At 33.6% G+C, this 13,104-nt stretch overlaps 2 protein-coding genes across 5 annotated transcripts in view; both read left to right on the forward strand.

The window, feature by feature from the left end:
- The window catches only part of IFT56 (intraflagellar transport 56), a 28,235-nt gene extending 27,020 nt beyond the window's left edge, over positions 1-1,215 (forward strand). For both annotated transcript variants that reach the window (XM_058191151.1, XM_058191150.1), the window contains exon 18: positions 889-1,215. In XM_058191151.1, coding sequence (XP_058047134.1) covers positions 889-1,000 — 112 coding nt within the window. In that variant the 3' untranslated portion in view covers positions 1,001-1,215. The remainder of the gene's footprint in view (positions 1-888) is intronic.
- A 994-nt stretch (positions 1,216-2,209) lies between these two features.
- UBN2 (ubinuclein 2) overlaps positions 2,210-13,104 on the forward strand; it is a 72,165-nt gene continuing 61,270 nt past the window's right edge. For all 3 annotated transcript variants that reach the window (XM_058189715.1, XM_058189716.1, XM_058189717.1), the window contains exons 1-5: positions 2,210-2,727; positions 9,697-9,786; positions 10,297-10,398; positions 11,718-11,855; positions 12,515-12,627. In XM_058189715.1, coding sequence (XP_058045698.1) covers positions 2,236-2,727; positions 9,697-9,786; positions 10,297-10,398; positions 11,718-11,855; positions 12,515-12,627 — 935 coding nt within the window. In that variant the 5' untranslated portion in view covers positions 2,210-2,235. The remainder of the gene's footprint in view (positions 2,728-9,696; positions 9,787-10,296; positions 10,399-11,717; positions 11,856-12,514; positions 12,628-13,104) is intronic.

Consider the following 13,104-nt stretch of genomic DNA (forward strand, 5'->3'; position numbering starts at 1 on the left):
ATGTTTGTAACAACTAATAGTGATAATAAGTATACTTCTATATGCTGCCTTGGGCTCCTACAAAAGATGGAATATCAAATAAATGTGCGTCTACAAATAAAAAGGATCCGGGATGATCCTTAAATGCTGAACGTAGATCATCCCAAAACTATATCAATAAAAGTTTTCATCCAGACAGTTTTCTCTCTCAGTGACTGCAATCGTACACCCATGTTGTTTCCTTTGCAACATTAGAAAGGAATTGCTGTTGCCTTCTTTGGAATTATTTTTTTTACTTCCCAGTTGACCAATATGTAATTAATATGCAAATCGATGCAATTTTTAAGAATTAGTTCCTCCATTTTCCTACTTCATGCTCCAAGATGGCTGGGTAGGGTTTTTCTCAGGATGCTAAACAAAAAGTAATTAAATTGAATTCCACTTTATTATTGCAGTATCAATCACAACAGATATATCTGCTCTTTCGGAAGAACTTAATCCTGTATTGACGCTTTTAATATAAAATTTCTTTCCCTCTGTTCTGTATTCTAAAATTGAAAATTTTTAGAATGCAGAGCAGAGGAGGAAATTTTAAGCACCAATATAGGGTGAAAATCGAAAAAAATCAAATCATGGATAGCCACTTACTCCTATTGAATACATACTAATTTATGGGGCTGAATTTTGGGCTTCTAGTTCCTAGCAAAGGTGATATATCACTTTTCTGATTCCTATATGAAATTTTCTTTTATCCATTATGTGAAGCCAGAGAAATTTAGTTTCTAGCAACAGAACTGAAGAAAATACTTCAAAACTTCTCAGATATAACATAGTTAGAAGCTGTCTAATATTGTCTGATATATTCTTTCTCTCTTTTTTTAAAAAAAATCTTCATTTCTTTCCTTTTAGGGATACTCTAAGGGAAGTACTGCATCTCCTGAGAAGTTCAGGCAACCCCCAAGTAGAGTACATTGTACGTATAATAAAGAAGTGGGCCAAGGAGAATAGAGTTGCTGTTTAAACAATGTGATCAAGCGAATGGAAGTCATCTATATTGTGCCTGGCTGGAATACTAAGACACAAACATTGGAAATCTATGATAGAATATGTGCTTACCTATTTATACATGTTGTATGTAATTAATATGTTGATGCTGTATGTTCATTACAATTTTTTACAGTCTCTCCTGCGTTTAATTCTGGAGCAAAAATTCAAAATAAATTCATTTATAAAATTGCCTGTGAATTCTTTTTGTTCTTTGTATATGCCATATGGCTAAGTTTGGGATTTGGTTATTTTTTAAAAATTCCTTCTTTTTTGTATTAAATCACTCAAGGCCATTTTGTAATTAAGCAGCAAATACATTGCAAAAATAAACATTACCTTGTATAATTGGATAGATTCTACATAGTTAAACCAGGAAGCTTTATGCCTTATAACTTTGTCTCTGAAATTAGATACTAAAAGGAAAAAGGAGCTAGATATAGCTTCTGCTTTGTCTTAGCATTTCAAATTTTTTTGTACTGTTTCCAGCTCAAATGTACTAAACAAGAAACACTTTTTAGGATGGCCGTTTCTTTGAATTGCATCTTAAAAACAAATAATGAAAGACGGTGTTTTGTAATTAGTTCATGTCATGTTAAAAGGAAATTAGTATTAAATAGGAAGAAAATCATACAAGGATAGAACGCTCACAACTTTTTCGGGTACTAAATGGTTTTTATGACCATCTTCATTTGCTGTAAACTAGAAAAATACTAATAATATATGAACAGGAATGACAACGCTTGGTAGCTGCCGTATTAGCGCCGCGTTCCTGAGGAAGTTAACTTTTGCCCGAAGCCACCAACAGCAAAGAAAAGTGCTCATTCAGAACTCTTCGGGAAGACTTTTTAAAAGTCTTACGATTGTACGGCGTACGCATTTCCAAGGCAACTGTGGGCGGAGCTATGTCGTCTTCAACGTGCGATCGCGGTGACGTACTAAAAAAAAATCCCTAATCTAGAACAACAATGACGTGTAGTAGTGCGTCCGTGGAGGGTTCTGCCTTTGCGCATGCGTGCCCTAGTAGCCTGCATCTATTTACGTGGGGGGGCTCCAAGATGGCAGCGATTTTATCGGCAAGGAGAGGCTAGTGGGGAAGAGGGGAGGTACTCTGACCTGGTTAAGGGGGAGGGAACGGGCGGAGGAGGAGCTGGGGTTGTGGGTGGCGAGGTTGGGTCACCGAACAGGTGGGAAGGGGGGGTGGGGGGGTGGATGATGGCGGAGCCGCGTCGGGTGCCGTTCATTAGTCTGTCACCCGTGAGGCGACGAGAAGGTGAGTCTCCGGTGCTAGAGCGAGAGACTGGAGGGGGCCGCGAGGCAGAGCAGCCATTAGCGCGTGAGGGCCTGAAACTACCAGATCAGGAGCACCACCACCACCCCTATGAGAACAGTCCGGTAGAGCCGCCGTCGCAACCCTTTGAATCTTGTCCTCGGCCAGAGTCTCATCCTGTGTCATTACCGCGGGAGATCAGCCGGCCTGAGCTGACACCAAAGCCACCTCAGCCGCCACCCCACCGAGAGTCCCCAAGGCCAGAAGCACCGCCGCTGTCGTCTCATCAGCAGCTAAATCAAGAGAACAACCGACAGGAATCGCCGCCACCGTTGGATCAGACGGTTCGCTTTGAGTTGATCTTGAAAGATCCCACGGAGGAGAGCTGCGTGGAGTTCAGCTATCCCGAGTTGCTTTGGAGTGGCAAGGCCCGGGTACTAGACCAGCAAACACTCACTCTTCTCTATCCTTTCTGCCTCCTGTTTTGTCAGTCTTGTCCTATATGGTTCTGTTAGCATAGTCCTTAGCTTGAGTGCTGGGGGAGGAAAGGGAGAGGGGAATAATGAGGAAAAAGTAAGGGGGTTTAGCATTAGAAAAAATTCCTATCTGGATTGATACAAGACCAAATTGCTACTCTGATTCAGTCAAAAGATGGTGAACCTGTAGGAGCTGGATTTTCTACTGTTACTTGAAAAGCCTTTGATACAAAAAGAGCAAAAGCAAGTAAATATATCTGTGCCAGAAAGATTTTGTTAGAGCAAATTAGTTTCTCTGTTGTGAATAAGCATAAACCTGTGGTTTTTATTTGCAGTGTTCTTTCAATATACCTTACAAACACTGTTATGGCTGTACATTGTTTAAGTGTTGTAGAGATTTGAAGATTTACATAGCAGTGGTGTAAAGGCAATCAAATTTGGGTATTTCTTTTTTTACAAAGTCAGGATATTGGGAAAACTTGCTTGTTGATATTGTAATAAATAGTTTCAGTAAATTTGTGACAATGCTTTGTCAGTAGCCTGAGGGTTCACATGAAGAAATCAACCTATATTGAGATTGGCTGTAACTATTATGTAAATTGGTAAATTATTAAAGCCTATTAGATTTTTTTATTTAGATCTCAGTATCTTGAATTTATTGTATAACTTTTGAATGTGATGTTAAAAGATATTTGCAGGAGATTGAGGAACATTAAAGATGAGTAAACTGTTTCTTTGAAATAAGAGAGATAGAGAATCTGATGTTAGTATTAAAAGAAACACTATGTTTGTTTTAATAAAACTGACCCTTCAGTCTTCATAAAAGATTTTATGCTTCCTTTTAATATATGCAAAATAGAGGTGGATATCTAAATTACTTTAATCTCAGATTATCAAGGTAGTAAACCTGTACTACTGCTTTGTTTAATCCATGTTGAGAAATTTTAGCACCTTATAGAGTGCTAAATTTAGGGATGATGATGTACCTCTAAATATTGTTGAATTGCATTTCACATTGGCTCTTACTTTTGGACAAATTAGGGCTATTGAGAGAGAGATTTAACCAGACTAGGCTATGTTGCCCATTTTGATCGCGTTGTGGTGAATTTAGCCCCAATAATACATTTAGAAATGTTAATGCAGCTTAATTCATAGTAACTGAGGCCTTATACAATGGTTGTTATTTTTTTGAGAAATGGGCCATCACTATATGTAACCCACAGTCCCTTTTACGTTACTGAGAATCTGAAGTTAATTTAAATATTCTAAATTATTTTTTCACTTATAGGGAAGTTACTATGTGAACAAAGTAATATACACTGCTCAAAAAAATAAAGGGAATACAAAAATACTGTAAGACATCCTAGATCTGAAGGAATGAAATATTCTTATTAAATACAGTACATTGTGTTGGTTAGGTGTTCCCTTTATTTTTTTGAGCAGTATATTATTTTGCTATTTGTGGATTAAAAATAGAACATTGCAAAAAAAAGTCATTGAATTACTCACAATTATTTTTTAAGTGTTGATAAGATCTGATTTGTAGCTGTTTCTATTATACTATTACATAATAATAGTCAATACTATTATCAAAATTAATACTATAGTACCTACAATTTATCATTAGGAAATAACTTTTTCTGTGATTTTTTAAAACAATCTTGTTTTTCTTTGTATGTTGTTGGTTGGTATTAAGAATTCTACCAATTGTCCTCATCATTCTTCTGCTGTTATAATATGAAATGTAGTACAGATAGTCCTCAATTTATGGCCACAATTGAGCCAAAATTTATGTTGCTAAGTGAGACATTTATTAAGTGCTGTTTGCCCCATTTTATGACCTTTCTTACCACAGTTGTTAAAGGTATCACTGCAGTTGTTAGTAACACAGTTGTTAAATGAATCTGGTTTCTCCATTAACTTTGCTTGTCAGAAGGTTCCAAAAGGGATCACATGACCCTGGGACACTACCACTGTCATAAATATCAGTCAGTTGTCAAACATGTTAATTCTGATCACATGACCATGAAGATGCAGCAACATTCATAAGTGAAAAATGGTCATAAGTCCCTTTTTTCAATGCCGTTGTAACTTTGAATGGTCACTAAATGAACTGTAAGTCGAGGTTACCTGTATCCTCTTTTGCTATATCTTTTTTTCTTTTTGTTGCTATAATTTATCCTTTTCTACATGGTATTGCCCTTGGAGTATTGCAGGCCAACAATAAGTTCATAGCAATGTAAATGTTTTACTTGAAGGTATATTTGATTATTATGAGATTTGTATTAAAAGGGATCAAAATAAAAGCAAGTAATGATAATTTCTGATTCAAATGCAAATATGCCAATAATTGTTCAAATCACATTTTGCAGGATTGCTAGTCTCATATATCTAATATTATCCCAGGTTTAAGACAAATAGGTCTTAATCCTGGAATAATAGGTAAAATAGTCATAATAGATGAAAAACCTAGGTGAATACAAAAAATAATTTGTAAGCAATATCCTGTTTCCCCGAAAATAAGACCCTGTCTTATATTTTTTTGAACCCTGAAATAAGCACTTAGCCTTATTGCCATGCGTTCAAAAGCCCAATTGGACTTATTATCAGGGGATGTTTTATTTTGGGGGAAACAGGGTAATGTGTCGCTAAGTATAATTTTATCCAAGTGCATTCTGTTCTTATGCTGGTGTATCTATTTGGGAATGTGAGGCTATTGAACTATTGTAAATCAGTGGACACCAAATACACTACTACCAATATTATTGATGCTGCTATTGCTAGTTCAGCTGAGGAGTTCAGTTAGTTTCATGCTTGTGAAATTGATTCATGTGGAAGTTCCAAAGCTGTATTTTTCTTTCTCAGTGATGATTTATAACATAAAATGACAGTTTGATTACCATGAATGTAAATATTTAAATATTTAAAAGCACTTCTTATATCTATATTGTTTTATATTAGTAATATTTATATTATACAAGTAAGATAGTTATTTTATTTTAAGGTTTAAAAAGTCTTATTTGATTTAAATAAGATAATTTATGGTATCTTTAATTGCGAGGTTAAATTATTGGTAGCTTAGTACAATAGGTAAATAGGCCATAGGGCTTGTTTTTTCTACTTTGATGAGAAAGCAATTAAAAGAGATGGTAAGCAATATCTAGTCATACATAGTCACTGATCTGCAAGATTGATTCTGATTCAATAGATCATTGTTAAACACTCTTTAGCAGTTTAATGATTGACTACAGCCACTGAATTTAAGTTTGTGTGCTTGGAAAATGAGAAGGGCACATCCGTTCTTGGAAATATGGTTACATTCTGTTTAAAACAATTTAGCTGTGGATTAATCTGGCTTCTTTCAACAAATAAGGTTTTAATATGTTAAACTATGATAAAGATAACTATCATAGTTTAGCATACTTAGCATAGATAAATTACATTTGGAGTACTGTGTCCAGTTCTGGAGACCTCACTTTAAAAAAGATATAAGATTGAACGAGTCCAGAGATGGGCAGTAAAAATGGTGCAAGGTCTGAGGGGGAAAAAAAACATTAGGAGAGATTGAAGGGACTAGATATGTACAGCCTGGGGGACAGAAGGGAAAGAGGGGACATTACTGAAACCTTTAAATATATTAAAATTGTAAATAAGGTTCTAGAAGGCAGTATTTTCTATATTAAAAAAGCAACATGGGGGCATAACCTCAGTCAGGTGCAGGAGGCAAGTTCACAAGTAATATTAGAAAGTATTACCTCACAGAAAGAGCAATAAAGGTTGGAGTCAACTCTTTGTGGAGGTAATGGGTCAATTATTGGTAACTGAGTTTAAACATGCTTGGGAAAACATGTCCATCGTCCAACAAAAAATTAAAAAATAAAGTAATTTAAAAACCCTCAAAAGGCAGACTTGGACCAATAGATCTTTTTTTGCTATCAGGTTTCTAAATAGAAGTGAAAAATAATTGCTTTGTATCCATATCTAAACTAGTGGGAAACTCACTTTAGTATCTTTCTAACAAGGTAACAGCCCAAGGCCCAATGTAGCATTTTTTTTCACATAAAAGCAAACCAGATCTTTCTATGGTGAAAGGCAGAAAATAGAAGTGTATGTGTCTCCTGCCTTGTTCTACACGCAGTATTTGGAGGTATACAGGTTCCAATGTAGGAATAACAGTAATGGTTATCCTTGATGGCCTAATTGTTCAATAATACTTTGATATAACCTCTGAACTTACGTTATGTTTTAGACTAGAGTTAGAATCATTAAATTATATTGGGTTTAATATAACCCAATATAATTTAACATGGTAATGAAGATATATTATAATCGATAGCCATGTTTTGTTGCTGCTTTAATTCATCCAGTTGCTGTGTGGTGTGTGAATAAAACATAAGATCAAGATAAACTACAACATTAAGCTAAAAAATTTCCAGCAGCAATTCTTCTGTGTCTTTAAAAGAAGAGGGAACTAGGAAAGGATTAACCTTTCTTTCTATTCTTCATGATTACTACTACATCTGTAAAATTGGAAACAGTGAACAGAACTGTGGCTACAGATTCTTTTTAAATTAAGGTGACTGAAACAGGCATGAGAAGAAAGAATAAAATTTTGATTGAGCAATTTGTGGTAATCTACTGGATGCCACATGAATAAATCTCATATTTGTGTGCAATGGATGAGTCAAAGTAAAGTACTAATCTAAAGGAGTGAAAAGTTACATCTCTATGATGCCAGTTCCGCTTCATTCAGCTACATCTCAAATTGTCCTTGCTTTACCACATTAGTTGATCTCACTCTTTGCAATAACATTCAGTGGTGACATAGAAGAGATTAGCCAAAGAATCTCTATTTTGCCCATAATATCTTGTGAATATGATTTGAATTTACTGAATTTAGTAACTTTAAAAGTAATCTTTGTTTAATGCAGTTTCATGCCATTAGATCAGAAGTAATTGTGATGCTTTTTATTAAAAAAAACTTTATATAACCTCCAATAGTTTTGTAGACAAATAGAATAGAATAGAATAGAATAGAATTTTATTGGCCAAGTGTGATTGGACACACAAGGAATTTGTCTTGGTGCATATGCTCTCAGTGTACATAAAAGAAAAGATACGTTCATCAAGGTACAACATTTACAACACAATTGATGATCAATATATCAATATAAATCATAAGGATTGCCAGCAACAAGTTATAGTCATATAGTCAAATATGACTTTGCTTTTGTTTGAATGGCTCTTGCGTTGTTACTGGATAGATGCAATATAATAATAATAATAATAATAATAATAATAATAATAACAGAGTTGGAAGGGACCTTGGAGGTCTTCTAGTCCAACCCCCTGCCCAGGCAGGAAACCCTACACCATATATGAAATGTCAAGTAGGAAGCAAGAATGCCAATTTAAAGTATTTCAGAAACACTTAGTGTACTGCAGGAGATACAAAAGGAAGGTAATACATTGTAAAGTGATCACAATTTTTCACTGTCATCAGGCCACGTAGGAAATGAATTCTGTCATGATGGGAAATAGCTACTTATACCTTGATTTATAACAATTCATTTAGTGACTTAGTGTTTAAAGTTACAATATCACTGAAAAAAGTGACTTATGCCCGCTTTTCACACTTATGCCCGTTGCAGCATTCCCATGGTCGTGATCTAAATTCAGGTGCTTAGCAACTGTCTTATATTTATGACAGCTGCAGTATCTGGGGTCATGTGACCATCTTTCGTGGCCTGACAAGCAAAATCAAAGAGGAAGCCAGATTCACTTAAAGCTGTGTTATTAACTTAGTGATTCAGCTATAGCAAGAAAGGTCATAAAATGGGGCAAAATTCACTTAACAAATGTCTCACTTAGCAACACAGATTTTGGGTTCATTTGTGGTCATAAGTCTAGAATTACCTGTGTTCGTTTAAAACAGTTCTAATATCTATAATTGAAATAACTATTAATATCCATTAATCTGGAATACACCATTTATATGATTGAATTTATTCTGAAGTAATGTTTTGAGTACAGAAGAAAAACATAATTTTCAGATCTCAAATTTTATTTTCTGTGACTGTTTCTTAAATTTTTTATTTTTAGGACTCCTTCCCACTTTTAAAAATTATAGAAAATCCCAAAGGGGCTTTTGTTTATATTGGTTATTTTAATCAATATTTTCTGTATTAAAAATTAAAATTGACTCACTCATAGAATATTTATTTGCTGGATATGTAAAAGTAAAAATATTAAATCTATTAGATATTATGATAAATAAAATATATCTCAAGGAAAATCCTATATTTTTTTTACAAAAAATGAAAAGAATAATATTGTTTTTAATTTTTGTAAGTACCTTCAATATCTGCCAGATAATTTCTTCTCGGAGTTTGTAAAGTTGTAGTTTAGTCTTCACTTAGGTTATTCAGTAATAGCATATTTAATATATGGGGTTTTAAAATATTCTGTGTTAAGTCTGTAGAAACATTACATTTGGTAAGTCCTTTAATAGATAGTTTAAAACAGTGGTGAACCTTTTTTAACTGAATCATAAGCTTTGAATGGCATGAAATGGGACTATGATTAAAAACAAATGCATTTATTCAGTTAATATTATTCCCTATATGTTGAATAATGTATCCAGTCTCTTGCATTAAAATTGCAGTATAGCATTAACAGTTGGGGTTTAGGGTACCATATCTAGTATTAGGGTCACAGATTGTATATCACTGATTAACATGTCTTACTGATTCCAAAAGGGTTTATTTAAATTGAGCTGTTTAGTTTAATACTGATGCATTACATATTAAACTAAACATGTTAAGGATTCTGTTTGCTTTTCCATTTAAAGTTATAGTCATAGATAATCCCTCATGTACTGCATATTTAAGTATTAAAAGTGATTGGTTTCTTGTTTTCTCTCATCAGAAAAAGTCACTCATTGAAGACCCATTTGATAATGAAGAGCATGAAAGGCATGAAGTGGAAATGCTGGCTAAGAAATTTGAAACAAAATATGTGAGCAAATCTGTAGAAATTGTTGCTATTATAGGCATGAATCCTGATAATTTTTAGTTGCTTCTAATATTGCTTTAAGTGACAAATTTAGGTTTTAAAGAATTTTGTTTTAGTCATGATAACACATCCACTGTGTTTGCTGTCTAATCATTCTGCTTTTATTCATTTCCCCCAGAAGGTCGGGACTCTCCTGAAAGAAAAATAATTCTGTTACGTCTAAACACAGTTGCTGACTTTTTCTTAAAATAGCCTAAACTAATTTCAGTTTCTGCATTCAGTCTTATTCATTATAAGAATATAGAACATCCAGTTAGATGTAGGTCTTAATTTATTTCTCTTGGTATCTTGGCTACCTTATTTGCTAGAGAAACCAAGCAGGAAAGATTGGTGAACTTTTTCTTTTCCGGTTATCCTATAATGCTTATCCACTTTGTTTGTTTGTTTGTTTGTTTGTTTGTTTATTTATTGTGAGATAAAATTTCTTCTAAGGTATCAATCTTATTTTTATAGGGTGGAAAGATCCACAAACATCGGAAGGACCGAGCTCAAGATCTGATAGATATGGGTTCTGGTTATGATGTAAATGATCCGTTCATCGATAATTCAGAAGCTGTAAGTAAAACTTACATGCATACTGTATCTTCTTCTGAGAGCTAAAATGTACAGTGGTATCTCGATAGTCATCATTAACTGGTTCCAGGAGGCGCAATGAGTACCAAAAATGATGGGTACCAAACACACTTTTTCATAAGGAATAAGGTAGTGAGTCACCAGGCAACTGATACAATCTAGCTTGTGCGTTGAGTACCAAACAAACGATGAGTACTGTGACAAAAAGTTAGTGTCCAAATGGTGTTTGAATACAAATTCTATGACTTTCAAAGCAATTGAGTTCTAAGCTACCACTGTGTACCTGATATTCTGGAGTGATTTCATTCGGACATTAGGCTGTCTTTTTTCAGTTTAGAGATAGGACTACATCAAGTATTTTTGGATGATTATTTAAAGCTGGGTAATTTAAGACATTGCAATATTTACATTTGGGCCCAGCATTAGGGATAGGATGATGGAATAGTCTGAGAGAAGAATCAGGAAATGCTGCATTTGTTTTGTAAATGCTTTTAATTTCAGTGCATGATTGATTGACTAACAACAATTGTGTTTTAATTTTTTAATTGATGTGATTTTTATATTTCATCTAGTATTAAACAATGAAAAAAGGAGTACATTTTATAATTTATAATTCAGATAACTCTTAAATTTGTTGGGGAAGCAGCATTAAAATATGTTAAAATATAAAATAACTGATTAGCCAAAGGCAGATGTCTTATGCTACAATTAGGCAAGATTATGTTCTCTGTAGTATAGTACGCTTCATACTAGATGTTCATCTTTTAAGATATACCCACATACATAAACACACCTTTGCTACATATCAACACTTACCTAAAAAGGACAAAAATAAGGACAAAATTGTGATTATATTTGCCCACAAGCCCTAGTATTAATCAGTAAATGGCAGGCATTAGGAATTAATTTGAATATCATTTTAAAATTATTCTTGAAATTTCATTTTTGAAATAATATTTTCAGGTACCAATTTTAGCATTAGTTAATGTCATCACTGAAAGCCTCCTAAATGCTGTTTAGATTAATTTATAAAATATATAAAAAATGAAAAAGATATACCATATATTTTTCTATGCTGTAAATCTTTATAGCATAGAATTTTTTGATACTATTGTATTTTGAGGGTTGATACAACACTGAATTAGAAAATCATTCTAGATGTACATGCTTTGTGTCTTTATACTGATCAGGGTTCTGACATATTCATACTAGCCTTTTGTTGCATTGCAATAAAACTACTACATTGTTTTATATTAATGCATATTAGTTATCTAACTTTTAATCTTCTATATTCTATGCAGTATGATGAATTAGTTCCTGCATCCTTGACTACTATATATGGAGGCTTCTACATTAATACTGGAATTCTGCAATTCCGCCAAGCATCTGATTCTGAAGAGGAGGATTTTACAGGAAGCAGAAAGCATAAACCATCAAAGGTGAGTAGACTCAGGAGAGGTATACTTCAATCCTATGCTCAGTGCAGGTATCTAAATGATAGCTTTTCACTTGTAGATGCTATTAATTTTTTTAATATCAAGATTTTGCTTTAATTTATTCAATACATTTATTTGCTACACATCTCACTCTCAATGCAACTTTTAGCTGCTTACAATCTATAAATTAAATAATATATTAACCAGAATTAAGATACTGATTCAATTACAGGCAGGCAATTGAACCCAAAATTTATGTTGTTAAGTATTTGTTAAGTGAATTTTACTCCATTTGATGACTTTTCTTGCCTCAGTTGTTAAGTGAATTGCTGCAGTTGATAAGTTGATAACCCAGTTGTTAAGTGAATCTGGTTTCCCCATTGACTTTGCTTGTCAGAAGGCCACAAAGGGTGATCACATGATCTTAGGATACAGCAACAGTCATAAATATGAACCAGTTGCCAAGCATCTGAATTTTGACCACATGACCATGGGGAAACTGCAAAGATCTTAACTGTGAAAAATGGTCATAAGTCACTTTTTTCAGTGGCCTGTAACTTTGAATGGTCACTAAACAGACTGCTATAAATTGAGGACTACCTATATTTAAGTTGTTGTATGCTTCCTCGTCCCCTTTTCCTCCTTGCTCCCTAAATTTTTAGTTCAGCAAAATAAAAGATGGCGATGACCGCAGTATGAAGAAACGAAAGCGAAAAGAAGAAGAGGCAGAGAAGGAGAAAAAGCCTCGGAAAATTAAAGTTACTAAGCAGTTGGGGTAAGTTTGCTAATACTTTCTTCTGACATAATACATTTTGTGAAACTGGTAAAAACGATGAATTATTTGCAGTAGTATTTCCATTGTGAGTTATTTAATTTGGTAGAATAAATGTAGATCAAGTGAAGTTCAGTATATTTTTCTTGACATATTTTTTAAAATACTATCAGTAAAATGATCAGAGTTTCTTAGATTGCTGTCCCAAAGCATAATACTACTATTTGAATTAGTTTATTAAAAGGTGAGAAAGACATGTTCAAAAAATATTTTGCAGTTTTCCAAACCCATGAGTTTGTGGATTTAAGAAAGTTAGTTACAACCAATGTTCTGAAATAATTTAAAATTAGATTATATTGTATTTCTTTCATTACTTTATATTGTTTACTATTTATTGATGTAGTTTAATCTATGTAATTTACAATATTCTAATATTAACTAATACAAAGTTTTCACATTTTTAATTGAGATCCAAGTTAG

The sequence above is a fragment of the Ahaetulla prasina genome, chromosome 7 (genome assembly GCF_028640845.1).
Source record: "Ahaetulla prasina isolate Xishuangbanna chromosome 7, ASM2864084v1, whole genome shotgun sequence".
In the NCBI taxonomy this organism is placed as follows: Eukaryota; Metazoa; Chordata; class Lepidosauria; order Squamata; family Colubridae; genus Ahaetulla; species Ahaetulla prasina.